This window comes from Tubulanus polymorphus, chromosome 9, assembly GCF_964204645.1.
Source record: "Tubulanus polymorphus chromosome 9, tnTubPoly1.2, whole genome shotgun sequence".
Taxonomy (NCBI): Eukaryota; Metazoa; Nemertea; class Palaeonemertea; order Tubulaniformes; family Tubulanidae; genus Tubulanus; species Tubulanus polymorphus.
Window position 1 is genome coordinate 14,866,120 of NC_134033.1, and position 22,226 is coordinate 14,888,345.

Below are 22,226 nucleotides of genomic sequence, written 5' to 3' on the forward strand. Positions count from 1 at the left end.
GAACGAGTATTTTAAGCCACGACGCTTTCGGACTAAGTCACTATTATGTAATTGAGCCCTGATAGAGTGCTGCGGTTTATCAGTTCCTGGCATAAATAGTCTTGAGCTTCGTCGGTGTTGTTTCAAATGCATTCTGACGTGGCTCGTTCAGTCCACGACGCTGCGCAGAAGTTGTACAGCAAATACATATGTATTGATGATAGCATGAAATATTGAATAATAGAAGTGAGGAGGAAGGGAAGAGAGGGGGAAGGGGGGATAGTTCCAAAACAGCAAATAATCGATCGATCGATCGATCGATAACAAATGAACCGGATCAAATAATGTAACTACTAGCAACATAAGTAACAACATTTGTGAATACACTGCCCGGAACCAGTCAGTCAACAGATTACCGGGAACCAGTCACACAGTGCCGGAAACCAGTCAGCGGTAGCTCCTTAGAATTTTTTCTTTAAAAGAGAATAATCATAAACGTAATCGCTTCCTTTTTTGTAGATTAGAAGATGACGGCTAAGTTGAACGGTTGTTGATGAGTGGCTGATTCAGTCCCCGAGCTGCGGAGATTGCAGACTACATGAAGTGACTCTTCCTCGAATTCCTAGGATTTCTCTCACTCCCGCGGTTCGATGAGCTCTCTTCTAAACTAACGATAATTAGAGTGAAATAATTGAGCTAAATTGATTTCGCCGCAGTGAGAGGTGTTTATAATCCAATCAGAATGTCCATCTAGAATATCCGGCTTAAATCATTGACTGATTGCTTCAACATCGCCGCAATATCGGTAAAACCAACATCACTGCCGTATCTGAAACGTTCATCACAACACTAGCAACATCAACGCAGAACTGGTGACATCGCCGCAGGACTGTCAACATCACCACAATAACGGTGACGTCACCGCAACACCGGTGACATTGCTAGAACACCAGCAACATCACCACAATAACAGTGACGTCAACGCAAGAGCGTCGACATCAGCGCATAACGGTGACGTCACCGCAGGACCATAAACATCGCCGCAATAATGGTGACGTCACCGCAGGACCATTGACATCACCGCAATAACTGTGACATCACCGCAAAACCAGTGACATCACCGCAATAACTGTGACGTCACCGCAAAACCAGTGACATCACCGCAATAACAGTGACGTCACCACTGGACCGGTTACAACACGGCCATGTCACATCTAGTTGTCAGTAAAGATATCTAATCTACATCGGTCTAATCGCTGAATTCTGACGTCACGATGACGACGATATCTCCTCAGTTATCTCCTTGGGACCTGAGCCCTGTTTCATTCGATTTCGGTTTCTATCGACCACGGAGGCCAAGTTATCTATACGCGACCAGGAGTTCTCGTAGACGTACGTCAAGTTACAGGAACGCTACCAGGGAAGATTCGGACGTTGACCAAGACTCGCAGAATCAAACGGATGCCGAAGCGGACCCAGATGCGGACGCGGAATCGGACTTCATCGACGGAATCGTCCAAAAACGCCGTAAAGAAAGCTACAAACGAGCGAATAAACACGACGATCACGAGGACACGTCTTTAGAACAAATCAAACGTGAAAGTAGTTCATTATTCAACGATACTAGATTCACGAGCGACGGTATGCATCTTAAACCCCCTCCGGCCGATCTGAGGGACATGCAGTCGCCCCCTAGCGGCAATAACGGGACATCGAATAGTCAAATAACGATAGCTTTAAACGATAAACCGATCGAGTCAATAAATACCCGTCTGTCGTACGGGGAAGAGAGCAGCGTGTTCGAGGGGGAGAACGGTCGACATTCAACGCCATCTATTATCATAACCGGAACGACAGGGGACGCCGTCATCAAACCCTCGAAATGGATTTATCGTAAGAACATGTTCGTCATGTGTGTCAGTTTTATACTAGTTTTCACCGTGTTCAGATCGATTCAAAATTTACAATCGAGTTTGAATAAAGAAGATAAATTAGGAATAATATCGATGAGTTGCGTGTATACGACGATGTTCCTGACGTGTTTACTGGTGCCTTTCGTCATCAGCAGACTCGGTTCGAAATGGTCAATTTTACTCGGCATATTATTCTATCATTTCTGGATCGCCGCCAATTTCTACCCGCACTTCTGTACGTTGATACCGACGTCCGTGGCGGTGGGATTAGGGCAGAGTTTAGCCTGGACCGGACAAGTCTCATACCTCACTAAACTAGCTACTGATTACACGTACTCCATGAAGGAGGTCGACGAATACGATATCTATAAGTTCAACGGAATTTTTCTCGCTTGCTTCCAGACAACTCACATCTGGGGAAATCTCGTCTCTTCGTTGATGTTACACGTTGTCGCGCAGAATCAGACCACCGCGAGTGGAGCGGTGTTTAATGGCGCTTACGGCAACTATTCCGGTTTAGCTAATCAGACGGTGGTGCCACCTACGATAGACCCGTTTCAAAACGATGATTATCAAGCTGATTATTTTAAGCCGCACGAGTATTGTGGAGTTTACGACGATTGTTTAGAAGATGCGCCTCATATTCTAGACGCGGTTTCAAAAGGTAAAATATCTCGAGTGGATAACCACCCCGCCCCCGCCCCGTCCCTGGCAGGTGTGGGGCTTTGTAGGGACACCAAGTAGGCCAGACTATACAGAAATCGAATGAAAAGAAAATATTCGGATGATATAAGATGCAACCGGTCGTATGAGGTAGCCTGGAATTTGTCGTGGGTTTCGTAGGGATCCACACCAAGTAGATCTAACTATGCAGATATCAAATGAAAAGAAAATATCAAAATGATATGATGCCACCGGTAGCCTGGAGGTAATGGTTGCCTCGTCGGCCTCAATGATTCTGAAGTAGAGTGATTGTGGCCTCATCTGGACTGAACTCCTCAACTGTATAGAGGTAGAGGTGAATGACCTCCCCAGCTGTATGAGGTAGGATGACTGACCTCCTCAGTTGTATAGGACCTCCTCAGCTGTATAATGCTGGGTGACCTCCTCAGCTGTATAAGGGAGGGACCTCCACAGTTGTACAGGGGTACACGAGGGTGGCTAGAACTCTTTGGAGGTCGGGTGAATGACCCCCACAGCTGAATAGAGGTACTAGGTTGGGTTGACTGACCTCATCAGCTGCATAAGGTAAACGAGCGACCTCCTCAGCTGTGTAGAGGTAGGTTGAATGACCTCCTCGACTGTATGAGATAGGCGAGTGACCTCCTCAGCTGTATGAGGCAGGGTAACTGACCTCCTCAACTGTTTGCCGTGGTTACTCCCCGAGTATGTATTTTGTATATCGTTATTCCAGACACGCGATTCAGCCAATATCTATTCAAAGATAGCCACTAGTTACAGATACAACCATTACCCTCCTGTTTTATAGCCATTTTATCAATCTTTTCTCGGTGACTTTCTGTCGTTCTTAGATCACAATTTATATCGTTTAATCTCGCGGTTCCCGCTACCGTAACCCTTCTAATAATTTACGACCGCTACATCGTGTCTAACGGGGGTGATTGGGGGAGTTGTGGGCTCGCGCAATAAAAGCGAAATTGAAACGCAAAAGGAATTGAGATTATTTGAAAGATAATTGTAACACAGAACTTATTCGATAGTAAAAACTTGGCAAAAGTTTGAAGGATTGCGACAGGTTTGGGTGCATAATCTTTTAGAGTGATTACTGTAATATTCGGTAACTGCGGTAATGATAGGGGGCGGGGTTTCTGTATTTTGAGCATGCCAATCACGTAATATAGCAATCTAGCGACATCCCTAAGGTTCCCGGATATGTCACCGTTAATTATGTGGAACAATCTGTTTTACCAGAAAACATCGTTTGCTCGACCAGTTTTGACACCAAGGCCTTCAAAATAAGATAAATTATGCCGCGCAATCCATTCTGCGTCTCACGACTTTAGATACCTATAATATTCAACTCAGCACGCCTCATTCATTCCATCACGGGTTCTTCCAATCTATCATCGTCCACTCGTCACTAATTGTGTTCAGAACTTCACCTGAGACATTTCTTTTATTGAAAATGAACTACAAACACCAGGCATTAGACATTTTATCGGCACACTTTCAAAAACTGATCGTCTAAACTTCACATGTGTTCAGTGCTTCACCTGGGACATTTTTTTATTGTAAATGAACAACTAACTCCAGACATTAGACATTTTATCAGCACACTTTCAATAACTGATCCTCCGCACTTTACACTAATAAGTCGCATGTCTGAAGGGGTCCCAAGCTGCAGTTTGTTACGCCTTACGCTTGAATAATATCCCCAACATGGATGCATACATTATCTCCATGCATCCGGTTAAAGAAGTTCGATTTTTTTGAATGAAATTGACCAAAGTTTTATCGAACTTTGTTTTTCTTTCAGCTTTAACTTTAGCGCCGAATTCCGTGATAAAACTAATGGCGGCACATCTCGTGTTAGCGTTCGCTGGATTCCTATTATTGTTGCTGTTCCTCGATAGAATCGGCGCTAAAGGCGACGTCGAAATGCCCATCAAACAGGTAAATAAACAGAGAGCTTGGATCGCTGAACCATCAGAACTGGATTCAGCCATACAGTGGAGCCTCGTTACAACCAACTCAACGGGACCAGATAATGTATTCGCTATAACCGATAGTTCGTAATATCCAATACGAAAATAATGAAAGTTCCTTACTTGGGCCACAAATTCATATTTGTTGTACCCGAGCTCGTTATAACGAGGTTTCATCGTATTACCGACGTACAGTTAAACTACTGCTCCCAAACTTTCCGAAGCCTAGTAAAGTTTCACCAAGAACCTTAGTGTCTGATGTAGCACAGAGGTGGGTGGACCAGGATCGTAGATCACCGTGGAGACGGCCACACTACAATTTCAATTTCAATTTCAATTTATTCATCATAAATCCAGAGTATAAGATTGTGAATGAAGAAAACAACAATAACAACAAACAGACAAAAAACAAAAATGTGTGACACAAAGACTGGATAAAAGTAAAGTGGGAACGTGTTGTATTCCTTTTGATGTCATCTGTATCAAAAAAATGTAGGGTGAATGTCGAAGAATATATCGGATATAAAGTAGAATCAGCTTGGAACAAACAAAATTCATCTGGTTTACGGATTAAAAGTCATTTTCTTGTATATTAATGAACAAATGGACCGCAAATATTGTCCGGATTAGACCGAAATCCGGATTAAGCCAATCCGGATTAAGCGGGTTTGATTGCACCAATTATCCGATATACCGATTCTACGCCAGTAACATTAGAAATGGGGATCATGCAGTTTTATTCTTGCTTCATGACTAAACATAGGGCGAGCGACAAGCTCAATATTCCGCCGTCCCGTCCTCGTCGAATAATCGAATTAAGATAAGATATGAACTTCTGTCAAAGATGAACCGCGTGACGTCACAAATCGTCTGCTGATATTCTGCGCCGACCAGACGACAGTAACACTCAAACATACGCAGGACGTGCTGTGAATTCTCATTCAGGATTCATCGGTCTCTTGTCTCCGATACACCATCTGCGTATCCCCCTGAACTAATAGTCGCGATCAGACGGGGACGATTTGTTCCGGATCAGACTCGATCCAGACCAGGCCCGAGTCAGCGTGTCTAACTTCACGCATTTATCACTCGCTATATTACGATAGAACGATGCTGTGGCAAGCGAGGCGAATCACTTCCAGAACGAAGCATTCACACGACATAATCTGACCAATACTATCAAATTTAGCAGGGGCCTGGTCCGATGTTTTAGGCCGGGCCTGCCGTGAACGGTTGGCCCGTACCTAATCTGGCGCGGGTTAAAAACGACCAGGCGTGATCGCGGCGCATGTATCCCTGATATTCGTTTAATACCTGTATTCCCAAAATCGCTTTCGTCTGATCTTTTATTCTCCCTTTCGATCTTCTTTCATTACTGATATTATCTGCTAGCGTTATTAAGTACAGTTGAGTCATGTAGAAGGTTTTATGGCGGTTACTGCTTAAGAGATTTGAATCGGGGATAATATTTCGATACGTCATTAGAGACGCCTTGCAGACAGTCAAGTAAAGAATGGCGCGAATTCGTCATAAGCAATAGACAGGCGGAACCGATGTGTTTATAACCTGAAGCGACCTCTAGTGAATGAGGTTGATTCAATATCAGTAGTTTCCTCGTTTCAAAGCTCATCCGTCGATATATTCAATTAAGTACCTATTCTCTGTACTGAAACGTAGCCGCAGTATATCGATCCCCACGAGTTGTATATCCAGAAAAAAAGAAGATATTCCTCGACTGTCAAATAAATTGAATAAACTTCGTCACGAATGAGAATAGGATTAATGAGTGTCGTCTTTTATCGCTGTCTTCTGCTGTCTAACCGCTGTCTACTGCCGCTATTAGCTGCTATTGCACCTATCGCTCCCTAATCATATCACGAACACGTGAAAAAAAATGTCGGTGAAACGAAATAAGCAATTAACCCGGAGATATTTTCATTGAATTGTTTATTTTGCAGATGGTTTGTCAGAATCTGGCGCAAATGATTAAAGATAGGACATTCCGGTTATTGATACCGCTATTGGTGTTTAACGGATTTGAACAAGGCTTTCTCTATTCCGACTTCAACAAGGTCAGTAATGTGCGGTCCGTATTGTGGTCAGTAGTGTGTGGTCATGGTGTCTGTATTGTGATCTGTATGATTTCTGTATAATGGTTGGTAGTTTGTGGTCAGTAGCCTTAAGATGTAAATAGTGTGATTAGTTTTAATCGACGTTTGGGAGACATTGCTCGGTAGGCCTCTGGGTCCACAACGCAGCGACTGTTCTACAAGAAACTCATTCAGTATAACTTGTCATTGTGGAGCCCATGGGTGTACCTTAGTCGTTTGGGCAAAACTCTCCGGCCTCCCTGCCTATCTGTATTGTGGTGTCTGAATTGTGGTGTATGTATCCTGGTGTCTGTATTGTGGTTTCTGCACTGTGGTGTCTGTATTGTGGTGTCTGTATTGTGGTGTCTGTATCGTGGTGTCTGTATCGTGGTGTCTGTATTGTGGTGTCTGTATTGTGGTGTCTGAATTGTGGAGTATGTATCGTGGTGTCTGTATTGTGGTGTCTGAATTGTGGTGTATGTATCATGGTGTCTGTATTGTGGTGTCTGTATTGTGGTGTCTGTATTGTGGTGTCTGTACTGTGGTCTCTGTATCGTGGTGTCTGTATTGTGGTTGATAGTATGTGACCTGCAGTATAGTGCGTAATGGTCATGGCGAGTGGTACCGCTGTGTGGTCAGTTACGTGAATATCGCTGTCGGGGCTGCAGTGTCTGTCCGTCCGTCTGCGGTGCGGTATGTCACTGTAAGGTGACAGTTGCAATTTGACCAGATATCAATTGACCAATCAATTATAACACGACAGATCGTCGTTGTGCACAGCTCAGTAAGAACGGGAGATGGAGCGTTCTATGATGTGGACACCGCAGCCGCGTGTAACGGTGGATATTTGATTATATTGATTGATTACTGGGTAGAACTCGCACTGGTAACAGAAATCACGTAAAATCCTGTTAACATATATGCAATATGTAGATTGGATTATATGCGGCCGAACTTATTTAAGAGGGTGGTAGTCTGCGCGCATTCCGCTTAATATCTCTCGGGAATCGACCACTTTAAAACGTCATTATTTTTTGTTAGATCCGTTCGGGATTAGAGAAATGTTTCCTCCCTATGTGTGAATTGGATACTATTTGCCGAGATCAATATCCATTAGTGAATAGGGGACAATGCATCCAGTCTCCAGTGAAAAGAGATACGGCCGGGATGCATCTAGCTCACTGCTGCTGATGATGTTTTTTTTTCGCTGTTTGAAAGAGAAATAAGACAATGTCGATAGATTAAATGCGTTGTCACAAACCGACTATCAGTGTTTATATTGTCTCTCTTTGATTCACGCACACACGCTACAACTATTGGTCCAATGTTTACACTGCGCTGACTGTGCAGCCGTTCTCGGGTATCTCCACCGACGGTTGCTCGGTTTTATTCCACCAGCGGTCAATAATAGATAATACCCTTCCCTCTGGATCTCTCGGTAAGGCTAAAAAATTGATAACCCTGTTTCTTCTTTTTGCTGAGCTTAACAACTGACCTCCAGCCGCCTGGACCCTTTACAATACAATTTCTAAATCGTGACTCAAGAACCCCTAACAGGCCCGACATGTAGAAATAAACTGATTACAAATTTTATTGCGGTTTACAAAAGTGACCCGGCCGATTAAGAGAAACAAGGTATCAATTTTCTAGCCTAAAAATAAATCAATGTCCGTGTGCCACATGGTTAATCAGCGCGCCATCTTTTTTCGTATATTGCAGTCGTTTGTCACCTGTCCGCTGGGTATAGAATATATCGGCTACACGATGATAACCCTCGGCGCGTCTAACGTACTCAGCTCGATGACTGTTGGAATAGTGGCGAAGCGCATGCCCAGAGAAGTGATTATAGGCATAGCGGGAATTATACAGATTGGCCTTTCAGTATTTCTACTGATTCTCATACCCAAACAGAGCTTCATGCCGATTATATTCATTTCAGCCGCTCTGTGGGGAGTCTGCGACGCCGTATGGCAGACTCAGTGTAATGGTAAGTGCATATAGTTGTTGCAAAATAAAATCGTAAATCGTAAATCGTAAATCTAACAGTGACGTAGACGACATCATATCATTGCGACAACCTCCCTAGTAATGGAGAATAAAGATGATATCTTATCATATCTTATCTAATCTTACGTTTTGTTTCTATATTTTCAGTATTGATCACATTAAGTTGCCCGGAAGACCACGACATTGCATTCACTAACTTCCGGTTATTGCAAGCTTTTGGCGCCGCCCTAGCGTTCGGTTTAGGAACTGTATTATGTATGGCTACTAAGATGTATATATTGATTTGTTTACTGGTTTGTAGCATGATGTTTTACGCAATTGCTGAATATAGAATTAAACAGGCCAATAGACCAGACGATGATGACGTCATACACCCCGATATGACGTAGAATATAGGAATCAAAGTGATTTCATTACGCCTCCTATCGCCTATATGGGTATATGATAACTGTGTGCTCAAAGAGTGACTTGTTTAGAAAATTTTATTCAGCGTAGAATTTTTATTACGGTCGCTGGCGATCTTTTAGTGTATGGAAATATTTCGTCAGATGATTAGAAAGCTAAGGCATTAGGTTAGAGGTCAATTTCTTATGTAGACTTTCGAATTCTTTTGGATTGTAAGACGTATTTAGGTTAATAACAAAACTCAAAATTGATCAGCCTGTTTTACTCATTGTAAGGTACATGTATAATGTATAGGTTTCAGTGCCGTGTATTTACGTTTTTCATTGTTAATTCGCTTTAATATACAAAAATAAATCCATGTATTCAACATCTAAAAATCGTTTTGTTTATCAATGTATCAAGTGCAGTCAATTCACATGTAACTTACTTTGATAGGGTTCGAACCCGGGACATACACTCGAAGCTAACGACACTTATTTATTGAAACAACTAGGACACAAATTGGTAATTGTTTCAGAATTGTGTCAATAATTAGAAAAACGATAAACTGAATGTCAATAAACAGATTATATAAACATAGCGACGCGGTGTACAATGGAGCTGCTAGGTTTTATGCGACAGTTTCTGCTCGTGATTCTGATTACTGGCGGATACTCGACAAATGCAGGTAAACTTTACCCGGGAGGCTTCTTAGATTAATCAACATATTTAAAAATCAAAACTGTTAGATTGGCAAAAGTAATTTATAATGCGTAAGACTCGGGTACGCTTCTGTATTATCCGACATTTTATTACAATTCTTCCAATTCGAGACCCCAACCCCGAATATGTGAAAATGAAACCAGTAATTAGACATTTTATCAGCGCACTTTCAGAGACAGATCGTCCAGAACTTCATCTGAGACATTTTGATAGGGAAATGAGCTACAAACATCAGACATAAGACATTTTATCAGTACACTTTCAAAAACTTATCGTCCACACTTCACATGTGTTCACAAAACTTCATCTTCGAATGGGACATTTTTGATTGAGAAAATGGAACAACAAACACCAGATATCACCATCTGAATGGTTCACGACTACAGATTTATATCAGCATAAGATGATATTTCTACTGCACAAAACACCAATAGTTTTATTCTAATTTTCTGTTAGATGGATGTTCGTCTGGTTGGGAAAGTCACAGCTCAAATTGTTACCTTTTCAATGATACGAAAATCGCGTACAAAGAAGCTGAATCAAAATGTCGCAAATTGGGCGCATACGTCGTAAATATAAACGATAGATCCGAGTGGAGATTTATCACAGGTGTTCTTAAATCAAAAGGAAATGGTCTAAATCGAAACTACTGGACAGGCGGATATAGGATCAATCTAGGCTGGAGGTGGAGCCACCAGACGGTCTCGCTCAATTCGACTGCTATACGGCGTAAGTTCTTAACATAAATCCGCACATAAGTATATCTTAGTCCCCAAATGTATTAAAACTTGAACTGATTCCATTCAGCGGCACCATACTTGAAGATATCTCCGGGAAGTACGGTGGCTCAAGAGGGTGATTATCTAACGCTGACTAAACTATCAGGACGTTCGGAGGATTCGTGGTGGATGAAAGTGGGCAATAGAGAAAATGTCAACACATTTATTTGCGAAGTAATTCCGAATCGTCGAGGAGGACGAGGTAAGTTAACCGTCTCAAAATCAACCCGGTTTCCATCATCCTGCCTCAACCGGGAGTCGAACCCGATGGATAGCATGATCGCGAGACTCGGCCACGGCACGAAACCTTGGCTCTAGTGCGCAGATACATTATTCTAAAGGTATCCGCTACTTAAGTAATTTTACACAACCGGATATCTGATAGATGTCGCACGCTTTCTCCATGTCATCGTAGCCCTTGAAATTTTTCAAAATTTTCTGGGGGAGGACCCCAGACCCCGGAAGGCACGTCGTATTGCACTCGGTTGCCGAAATGCGGTAGTCATATTATGCCTCTGGATCCGCCACTAATGCCATCAGGTTCGAATCCCTACCGGGGGAGATGTGGGTTCCATTCTGAAACGACTTTCCTATTTCTCACATCTTTTGTTATATCTGTAGTCTGTCCCTACAGCTATGATTTAGTTGGTTCTTCGTGTTATCGTCAAATAACTAAAACCTGGGCGATTTGGGAAGCGTTGAGATTCTGTTCGGACGATGCTGCTCACTTGTTAGCCATCGACAATCAACAGGAGATGACGTCATTATCGACGTACCTCGATAGCCGCCATATTGAATCGGATATTTGGATCGGAGGAATATACACTTCCGGTATATGGGTTTGGCATAAAGATTACCTTCAATTCTTAGGTAATGAGGAATTCTAAAATCGCTGATATTCAGCTTAAATTGAATTTAGGCGTCATCAACATTGGTTATTCTTAAAACAGGTAACCCACATCAGTTTAAAGCCTGGGCTTTGGGCCAACCAGATAATTGGCGCGGTTCGGAAACTCGAATCGTTCTCAAAGGTACAACATATAAATACTGGTACTGGCACGATTCACCAGAGGGCGCAGTATATGGTTATATCTGTGAGAAGCAGCAGGTAGGTTTCCGAATTGTTCATGATTTACTGTCCGAACTATACTCGTCGTTGAATTAAAATCGTATTCTCGTTTCAGCTCTGATTAACAGGAAAGTAACAGGAGAGTCTATTAACGCTGAATTGTTTATCAATAAAATCATGTATTTACGAGATAATAAATGCGAATTTGATTATCAAGAAATCGTTCTTCAGTAAATGGAGCGATCTGATAAAGATATCGTACTCTACCCGTCAAGTAATCTTCTAGCGGATAAAATCTGGAATCGTAGTAATCGAAATACCTTAATTTTTAATAGAGCACCCGCAAGTCCTTCACCTCCTACGCGTTTATACAGAATGACAGCTCTTTTTGAATTATCCATAATGTAAATTTAAGAAACACTTCTCGCGCCGAATTCATATCAGCATTATATATTTATTCGCGCTAGTTTTTCTTTATAAGTGTTTATCTCTTTTTGATATGGTTTTATTTGACACTTCAACCTGTCTCGCAGATATAAAATTAAAGTACCCCGCTGTACGCGGTGTCACTGTTTTGTGGGGCGTTGCTTGTTTTACAACAAGAGAGCGTCTACTCCAAAAACTTTCTCACTTGCTCTCGCCGGGATTCAGCATCAAAGGTAAATTCATAGTTTTCATATCTGTATTCATCATATTTTTTCAAACTGAAAATTCAGTTGGTAACGACCTCAAGAAATCATTGAATTTATGATTTTTTAAGTTTTAATAGTCAATGCTCAACTACACATTACTGATTAAATGGTTAAGAAAAGTTAAGCACACGTCAAAGAAATGGTTTTTCTTTGCCGCGTGCTTTGGTCATCCCATTTGGCAAAGCTTTATTTTAAACTAACTTTTTGCAAACCAAGTTTTCTGCTTTGACATATTTGTTGGGCTTTATGAGTGTTCTGTTACCGGTATGGGTAGGTTAAATGCTGTAGATGACTGTGCAAAATCCTTTCAGCATTTCTAAGATAGATATGTGGTACATTTTCAGATGAATTTCACGAGTTGTTTGCTGTTGCTGTTGGTTGTGAGCACTGTTCTAACAGTCGCACAAAGTAAGAAACCAAAGAAACCGAAGAAACCAAAGAAGCATCACGACCACCACCATCACGGTGGTTCCAGCCATACCTCAGAAGCCATCCTTGACTTTATTCACAAACATAAACATAAAGGTCATATTCACATCGTAGGAGTCGGTGTACACGTTTCAGGCGGCGGTGGTAACACAAGTAATCTACAAACATCCTTCGGTTTAACCCCCTACCTTCCAGTCCCTACCACTATGCAGTAGTACACTAACATCATTATTCTCTTTATCTAAGAATATTGATATATTTTTTGCAATACTTTTAGTTGCTACGATCGACACAGTGAATATCGCCCGCGGTAAACCAGCTACGCAAAGTAGCACCTATACAAGATGGTACCCGGCGTCAAAAGCGGTCGACGGTTTAACTCGCAACCATCGTGATTGCAGTATCACGCGAAATGAGCCGAAGAGCGACCCCTGGTGGCAGGTTGATTTACAAAATACATTTCTGGTCGGCAAAATAGCGATAACAAATCGAAAGCTAGTAGGTGAGTAGTAGTTTTTTAATCTTAATAATTCGCTTGATATGATTATTCATGAGCGATCATTGATTCCAGGACATCGTCTGCGTGAGGTGAAGGTCATCGTATCCGACAAGCCGGCAAAAAGCGGAGGTCTGCAGGGTAAAGTCTGTGCCTATGAAGCTAATAGTTGGCGGGACGGGACGAGGAAAGAGTTGAACTGTAAAACACCTGTAGCTGGTCGGTATTTGATAATTACTAAGCCGTCTAAAACAACATATCTAGCATTGTGTGAAGTGGAAGTGTTTTTAGCTGCTCATGGTGAGTTGACAACTGCATCATGCATGTTTCATGAAGGCTAAATTGTTTATTCATTCTGCGAAATAAATTCAACAGGTGGCAGCACTGGCGGTGGTAAGCCAGGTGGCAACACTGGAGGTGGTACGTCAGGTGGCAATACTGGAGGTGGTACGTCAGGTGGCAATACTGGAGGTGGTAAGCCAGGTGGCAACACTGGAGGTGGTACGCCAGGTGGCAGTATTTCTCCAGGTCACGGTAAGCTAAAGCCCGACCTCTAAACACTACTTGCATGACCCCCTTACATGATTCCAGACAATCTACACCTCTTCACTCGGCCATTTACTTTTCTCTAAACTTCTCGATCGATATTGACATATATGTCTGAATTGTCAACATTTGAACAAATTCTAGAATCAATATTTGAAGAGAAATATTTTGCAGTTATAGTTTTGTCCACTTGAAACTGTCTATCATTATCTCTTAACCGAACTGTTGAAGCGTCTGCAATTTCTGGCATCAAATTCTTTGTATTTTTCTTACGAAAATATGATAAAATAAGCGATTAATATCTTTAAAATGTTTATCTCCAGAATGCGAAAGAATGTCAGATTTGGTGTTCCTGTACGATACATCAGAAACAGTCGGGAAAGAAAATGTAGATCTGGCGATTCAGTTTAGTCAAGAATTATTGAAGTTGTTCGCTATCGGGAAAGATGTCAACGTGGCTATAGCTTCGTTCTCCAATAACTTTCAATTCCATCATAAACTAACCAACCAGCAATCGAGAGCAGCTGTCGAAAACGCCCTAAAGGTAGCAAATAATTGCAAGATTTTTAAAAGAAAATTTTTAGATGGAATTCGGCTAATGTAACGAATGTGTTTGAATTGCTGTATTTATAGAAGGTCGTCTATAAACCAGGAAAAGTCGAAACGGCGATAACTTTAGATCAAATCAGGAATGAACTGAAAACTAACGAACCTCGAAAAAACGTGCCCAGAATATTAATCATGTTTACTGATGCGATCACCGACAATTACGCGCACGCTAAGTACGCATCAATTCTACAATATATATTCCTCAAATTGCTCACCCAACCAACAAAACTTGAGATATTCCGAATGTTGTTTTTTTGTCGTACAGAGCGGCCGCTGAGAAACTTCGCGATGCTGGAGTGGTGATATTTGCTATCGGTATCGGTAATACAGTTAGTATGAAAGGTTTAGAAAATTTGGTAACTGATCCGTTGAATCATCACAGATTCAGAGCCTGGGATGCCGTCACACTCCGGAGACAGTTACTACACGTTGCTGTAAGAATCTGTAAAGGTCAGTTCTCCAATTGTGCTATATACGTGTTACACTCTTAGAACAAATGGTTCTTTGAGGGTTCTTCGAAGGACCTATAGAACAATATTTTCATGGGAATAATCTTTACATGATGATTCGTTGGTTTGTAGATTCTGCTTGTAAACCCGGGGAAAGAGAAGTTAATAATGTATGTCAACCACAAGGTTAGTAAGTTAGGTCCGTTCAGGCCTAGACGCAGAAAATGTTGCTGATTTCCATACGTAGTTTTTGAATGGCTCCTTATCTTTCTTCAAACCACAGTTGGACCTCGTTAAAACGAATCTTGTGAACAAAAGTGAAATTGTCATAAGTGGGGTTTCGTATAATCAAAAATTCGACTAGTCTTTATGAATTTTTGGTATCATCCAAAGCTTGTCTGTTACAAATATATTAGCTGGTACATATTGGAAATCATCGTAATAAACGGGTTTCATCTTAAACAGAATCGTATTAACAAAACAGAATCATTTATTTTCATTGTCTTCATCAATACAATTCATTATTTCAGTAAAACAGTGTCATCTCCCGTTGGATATCGCGTTCCTTTTGGATTCTTCGACCAGTTTGAGTAAAACGCAATATCAACAACTGAAAGGTTTCATCAAGAATTTCATCAGTCAATTCCGTCTGGATAAAGAGGAAGTTCAGGCCGCCGTTATCAGGTGATGATGCAATCTTTCACATATAGGTGGCACTACATAATATCGGTGCTACCGGGTTTGTTGTGGTAAAATTGATCACGATTTTTAAAAAAGTAATGTACAGGGTAGATAGACGGCTGGCCTGAATAAGCTAAGCTGAAACAAGGTATCAATTCTTCTAGCCTAAAAAGCAAGTTTTGTATATGTCACGACTGTGCAGCTGGGCCCCGAGCTGCATTATGCAAATTACTTTGCGTTTGACTTCCAATATGGCGTCGCCACATAAAAAAGGAGCATGCAGTCTGAATATTTTTCTCTATCAACAGATTCAGCACTAAAGCGGAGGTTTCTATTTGGTTGGATTCGACGGACGATTCTGAAAAGTTCAACGGACTCGTTGATAAAATCCCGTTCGTCGGAGGCGGAACTTACATGGATAAAGCGTTCGAATTGATGAGAACTAAAGTATTCAACCCTAAATTCGGGGCACGATGTGAAGGCGCAGATACAAACGGCAAAAAGGTAACAATTATTTCATTGAAATCATTGATGTGAAACACTGTCCGTTTTGCAACGATGATATGAAATGCCGCAATAAGAATGAAAAACGAAAATGTTTTCTTGAGCTAATATTCGACGTTTCGACTATATCGAATGATATCGTACATTGTGTAATATTCATCTTTGATCTTATCTTCTGACCTGGAAACAGTTGAACCTCATTAACACGATTGTGTTTGAGCTGAAACCTGTTTATTAAAATGATTTCCATCATGTTCCAGGTAAGATAGATATTTATATCAATCCAGATTTGAATAATACGAAACCCGTTAAATACGGGTACGACAATTTCACTAAATAAATACTCATATCAATCCAGATTTGAATTCTACGAAACCCGTTAAATACGAGACAATTTCACTTTTGCCTACAAGTTTCGCATCAACGGGGTTCCACTGTACTAGGATAAACTTGAAACCGTGAATCAATAATTAGCCCAATGAAACCTTTTCTGACTCGTTGTTTTCTTGGTGGATTTCATTTCATTTAATTCATTTATGTAGATTTTACATTCATCATCATTAAACCATCGATCACATGAACGTGATGTCGATATTCTTGTTTCTCGTAGCTTCAACACATCGGAATCATGTTAACCGACGGAGCGCCCTCTAACCAACAAAAATCATTGGACGAAGCGAAAAAGTGCCGCGACGCAGGAATACTATTGTACGCCGTGGGTGTGAAAAGTGCGCGTAAGGATGTCCTAGAAAAGATAGCGGGCAAAAAGGAGCGCGTTTTCGAGGTTTCGGATTTCGATAAATTGATCAACGTTTTAGGCGCCCTTACAACAGAAGCATGCAGGGGTAAGTGAGGTCGAAAGTAGAAATTTTCTATATCTTCGATAAACAATTATGGTTTTTGTTCATTCATTTCTATCGTCTAATATTTTCTTCATTTCAGATGCGAACGAGAGAGAGAGAATTGGACACATGCCGATAGAGAAACGTCCGATTTCGTTGTAAAACGACGATAATCCACTGACAATCTTATTCGTTAAATCTATAAATCCGTTAATCTATTAATCCGTAAAACCTTGTTATATTTATTCTACTTTTTGTATTCGCGCTGCAATCTAAACCATTAAGCCTTATGAAATTATAAGTCAATAGTGCTGTACGTAACCTAAATCCGTTGCCGTTATGAAATTGTAAGTTCGTGCATTTTTCAAATTCATTATATATTGTTGTTGATTGATTGTTAACGTAGTCAATATTTCTATTAATGATTTCATAATCTAGATATTATCAAAGTACGTCTGCTATATCTGATGAATTCCTGAACGTTCAATTCGAACGAAATCATGATGGAACAAACAAAACAAACGATTCCGCCTTAAATAAATGTTTCTCCATTGCAAACAACAAAGCGCTGGTTATTAATTAATGTTAATTTATTCGTCGTCGTTTAACACGTGTTTGAATAAGGAAACGAAAGCGGGCCAAGTTTCACGTCCTACAGGTTCGATATACCTGGGCGGTAACGCGAACCCGTACCGTCCATTATCCGGTAACTCTATCGTATATGAATACTTGATACCAGCGACACCTTTCGCCCAATCATCAGAGCCCCCTGCCGCCGGGTCTAAAAGATAAAATACATATATTGATATATACAACATATATATCAAAATTGATACCGAAATGGGATACCGACATCGCTACTGTGGCAAGCGAGGATCCACTCTACTACGACATCATTACGTTTCCCGGCCTATAGTAACGCCATATATCGTTAGGTGTGCTAGTACCCCATTATCCACATAGGGGGCATTCTACTTACATAACAGAATAGCTGAAGTACCCATACTATAGACAGGTCCGTTAGCGTCTCGGATAGCGTTCACGGCGTTTTGGGCTACTCGTCTCTACAAATAGATAACCCAGAATTAACCACACTCTACATGTATCGGACCGTACACTATAGTGCGTGGGGTTTAATACTCACCAGGTCAGAAAAATCATCAGGGTAAACTCTACCATATCCCCAGGGGGTCAGGAAATATTGCCCGTACGCGTGGAATGATAAATACATTTTGATTTGATTTTTACGCGACAGAATGAATTTCGCGACGGCTTTAGTTTCCGGTTCAGACATGGCGCTGGGTCCGGCATAAATCTGTGAACATTCTGACGAACTGGCTCCTTGCTCTGAAAACGATATAAACATCAGTTATTCCCACATAGCTTCGCATTTGGTGGCCAGAAACCAGTTCAACATTTTCTCAATTAACCTGTCCTCCGCTGTATATATACCCCCCTGTTGTTAGTCAATATCTCACACCTGACGATGATCTCTAGGGTGAGATCGTAACGTCGGCGTGTTCTTATATTTTAGATTGTTTTGAATAAATAAATTCTCGATTTTAGAATTCTTTTAATATGTACATGGGTTTTTATCTTATTATCTGTTCACCAAGTTTGAGTTTGGTTATCGTACTACTTCCGGGTTACAGTTATCCTATGATCAGTGTTCGAATTGGTTCATTTTCAATAAGACTCTAGGGATAATCTCACAATTGTGAAACGGTATTTTATGATGAGACAATCCCTAGTGGTAAAACTATTTCCGCATAGTGAAATATGTCTGATCAGTGAACTATCTTCTATTTATTCATGCATCTGACATCGGACGGCATCTGATTCTGTGACACCGGTTCATTCCGTCATGGCTGAATGAGCGTGACTCAATCTGATTTCCTAAACGGGTACGGTATGTATTATCAGTTGAAGAATCGCGAACTTACCCATCCAATGATAACCCCAGTTACGGTTTAAATCTACACCATCGCAAGATCTTCCTACCCGTCTGTTCTTGCGCCATAAACGATACTACAAAACAAAATCTTTTGTAAACCAATTGACCTGAATGATAATCTTAGGCAGGATTGTACGAATCCCGGTTTAGGAATACAAATTCCGCTGATTACAAACTCTCTACAGGCCGCTTCTATTAGGAATGGGTAGAGCGTATTCTGGTCAAAACGAACGTGCTAGTCGAAACCTGCCTTAAACAGCTATTTTGGATCACACCGAATTTGGGCAAAACGGTTGGTTTGCCTAACGACAACTGCCATAACCATTTCGCCTATATCTCATATTGTCCCGCGCCAAAAGAAGTCACACGTGATCCTAGATGGCCTGCTTGATGTAAATTATTTTGGTCGGAATGCACCATAAAGTATTCCAGAATCAGAAGAGACCAATAAAATAAATTGGTGTTTAGGTTATCTTACCGTAGACCAGGTATATTCATAACCATCTGGATTCAGCACCGGAACTATTATAATCTGCGTGTTGAAAATCATTGCCGTTATCAACGGGTCTCGATTCGAAAATAACGAAATTATCTGAAAAAGAAATTACTCGGACAATTAAGGAATGTACTTTTTTGTCGAAATTGTTTAATCGATGAATAGAGGGGCAGAAGAGACATCTACCTTATCGATAGTATAAACCATAGTAGCTGGAGAAATCCATTCTCTGGCGTGGATGCCTCCGTCAATCCATATAGCTTTAGCGGCATTATCCATACCTATCTATAAAATACGACCAAACGACATATTCTATACTGAACGACTTATCATTGGTAGTTGACGAGAGCAAAATTCTGGCTCTCGTTCTTAAGTTGTTGGTTAATGGTAGAATAGCCACTGTCTGACGTGGAGAACAGATAACAAGTTCAAAACCCAGTATATACAGAATTTAAAAGATTGGAAATGATTTTATTTATCAAGAATTAAAATCAAAATACACGACGTTTCGAACTCTCGAGAACTAAACAGAGAGAGTTCGAAACGTCGTGTATTTTGATTTTAATTTTTGATGAATGAAATTCGTTTTTAATCTTTTAAATTCTGAATATATTGGATTTTAAACTTATTGACGGATAAGTTTGTTTGACTTTTAAGATTAGTACATTTCAATGATTTAACTCTAATCTTAACCGACTATCAACTGGTTTCTAGAGTACTGGCCACTAACGACTGACGAAACATCTGAACTTACCTTTATTCCGAAAATATCGCGACCTTCAACTGTTTTTCCGACGCTGAATTTTGCTATCGGCATATAGTATTCATTCTGTCTTACTTTATCTTCTATAAACCTCACAATCTACAACAATCAAAATGCTATCAAAAAATGTTTCCTGATAATTAAGTTTGATTCTGGAATATCGGCGGTGTTTTAAATCATACCTCGCTGTATCGGAGATATTTTGAATGCGCTGTCCGGAATCCCCCAGTCGAAGCTTTCTGTTCGTCGAAATTTCTACAAAATAGCTGCCGTATTTACTTATAATCGTGGAGATGACAGGTTTATCCGAGTCCGTTGGTTGGTTTTGCTTTGCTGCCTCACTGCGCCGTGAGGTGCTGCCGCTATGCTTATAGATAGCGGATTTTTCATACACTTATTTGAGTAAACTCTGGCAATCGATGTACTGTGGACCATGCGTCGATTGCCAGAGACGATTTATATTAGTGTATGAAATATCCGCTAACGTCGAGCATAGTGGCAGCACCTGACGAGTAATATTTTTTCGTAATCTTCGTTCGCTAATTGTTCGCCCTACATTTTGTTCGCCCTACATTATTCGGATCAGTGCTCATCAGGGTTAATCCGGTTTAATTGAGTTGAATCTGTGCGAATGTGGGTTATATTGGGTGTGGGTTTTGACTGCTAAATAATTACCTTTGAAGATTGTCGAGTGTTACATTGAAATTAATTCCGTATTGAATCAGCTCGGCCGTTACATTATCAAATACTACTGGATTGACGCTAATCAACCCTGGATGTCCTACCTTAGGTTTACTCCAAGCGTCTACCTATAACAAACAACAAAATATATGTTTCGAATTGATGAAATTTATAGCTGAAATTAGTTGTTATATACGAGACCTGTTCATTAGCTATCAGTTGATCGATAACTCTTTCGTCGAATTCTGAGGCAGCTTCAACCGCCAATAGTTTATACCTAGATTACACAAAACAATATAAGATACTTACAAAACTAACCTAGGTTCAAAACTAACTCCACAAAATGTGTCTGATGCTCACAAAATAACACACATACAAAAGTATCCGATATATACCTCACACAAAGGCCTGGTGCAAAAATCTGTTGACCTCAGTATCCTAAGTATCGTGGTACCTAGGGAACAGGGTGCCAGTTGCACAGTCGTGACTTCAGTCCAAAAGTGGTCTTAAATCTTAAGATTGGTCTTAAGTTGTTAGATTGGCTATAGAACTGAGTTGGTCTTAGACTGGTCTTAAGTCATGACTATGCAACTGGCTCCTGGAGTCGAACGATTTTGCGACATGCATTTGTGTGTGATGTACATATATATATATATATATATATATATATATATATATATATATATATATATATATATATATATATATATATATATATATATATATATATATATATATATATATATATATATATATATATATATATATATATATATATATATATATATATATATCAGGTACTATCAATGTGTGTTGTTTTTTTGCATTTTGTGGCGTCGTTATTTTTGTACGTTGGCTATAGTTTAGTAAGTGTAACATCAAAGAAAAATGACCGATGCGCACAAAACCGACAACGTTCAGAAAACTAATACGTCGAAAAAAATGTCACACTGATACACATGAAAATAATGTGCTAAAAATGATTCACTTCCGGTCTAATTGTTATGTACCATTGGTTACGTTTTTGAATTACGCATCAAAAATTGTGTCTCAATTCGTTTGCAACATTTACTAGATAGAAATTACTTAAATGATAAGATACTCACCCATCGAATCGTTGTTCGCACGAGACTACTAGCGCCCCACACGAAACAGTTAAAACTAAATTGATAATCCAGTACTGCATTTTACCGGTATTTCGGCCCTGGCAGCTACAGTCTTACCAATATCCACGTTATTTATATATGACCATTTAGCTTATCACTTTCTTATCGCGCAGGTGTCCATCCCGGAACAACAACCGGTTTATCTACGGATTATGATTAATGGCGCTTTTATTGACATGAACCGGCCAGAGGCGCACGCCAACTACACTGAGCAATAACTAACTATCAAACCACACTCGCCGAGGACCTGACACCCAACTGAAATTAATTCCTCGCGCGGAAAATTTGAATTCGCTAAAAATGATTTT

The 22,226-nt window shown here is 40.5% G+C and overlaps 4 protein-coding genes across 5 annotated transcripts; 3 read left to right on the top strand and 1 right to left on the bottom strand.

Annotated features, from left to right (window-relative positions):
- The first annotated feature begins 1,253 nt into the window (after nt 1-1,253).
- On the top strand, nt 1,254-9,044 carry LOC141910599 (protein unc-93 homolog A-like). Its single transcript, XM_074801291.1, has 5 exons — nt 1,254-2,556; nt 4,390-4,526; nt 6,517-6,630; nt 8,368-8,635; nt 8,803-9,044. The coding sequence occupies exons 1-5, from the start codon at nt 1,254-1,256 to the stop codon at nt 9,042-9,044; spliced, it is 2,064 nt and encodes a 687-aa protein (XP_074657392.1).
- Nucleotides 9,045-9,636: 592 nt separating this feature from the next.
- Nucleotides 9,637-12,059, top strand: LOC141911128 (C-type lectin domain family 4 member E-like). The gene is made up of 6 exons (XM_074802091.1): nt 9,637-9,727; nt 10,219-10,491; nt 10,570-10,743; nt 11,163-11,411; nt 11,492-11,649; nt 11,726-12,059. Exons 1-6 carry the CDS (start codon nt 9,655-9,657, stop codon nt 11,729-11,731), a joined length of 933 nt encoding a protein of 310 aa, XP_074658192.1. The 5' UTR covers nt 9,637-9,654; the 3' UTR covers nt 11,732-12,059.
- A 65-nt stretch (nt 12,060-12,124) lies between these two features.
- Nucleotides 12,125-17,411, top strand: LOC141911200 (matrilin-1-like). 2 transcript variants are annotated; one of them, XM_074802181.1, is made up of 13 exons: nt 12,125-12,269; nt 12,647-12,884; nt 13,009-13,233; nt 13,303-13,527; nt 13,603-13,761; nt 14,097-14,317; nt 14,407-14,555; nt 14,648-14,832; nt 14,964-15,017; nt 15,362-15,515; nt 15,821-16,016; nt 16,627-16,861; nt 16,959-17,411. In XM_074802181.1, the coding sequence occupies exons 2-13, from the start codon at nt 12,647-12,649 to the stop codon at nt 17,018-17,020; spliced, it is 2,103 nt and encodes a 700-aa protein (XP_074658282.1). In that variant the 5' UTR covers nt 12,125-12,269; the 3' UTR covers nt 17,021-17,411. The 2 variants fall into 2 exon arrangements, with proteins under 2 accessions (XP_074658282.1, XP_074658283.1); XM_074802182.1 differs by having other exon boundaries at nt 12,126-12,269; nt 12,647-12,710.
- Nucleotides 17,412-17,448: 37 nt separating this feature from the next.
- LOC141910600 (carboxypeptidase B-like) lies at nt 17,449-22,073 on the bottom strand. The gene is made up of 11 exons (XM_074801292.1): nt 21,859-22,073; nt 20,954-21,029; nt 20,747-20,880; nt 20,254-20,326; nt 20,063-20,170; nt 19,495-19,593; nt 19,291-19,404; nt 18,802-18,886; nt 18,003-18,205; nt 17,838-17,922; nt 17,449-17,639 (listed from the first exon to the last, which is right to left on the bottom strand). The coding sequence occupies exons 1-11, from the start codon at nt 21,936-21,938 to the stop codon at nt 17,449-17,451; spliced, it is 1,248 nt and encodes a 415-aa protein (XP_074657393.1). The 5' UTR covers nt 21,939-22,073.
- Between the last annotated feature and the right edge of the window lie 153 nt (nt 22,074-22,226).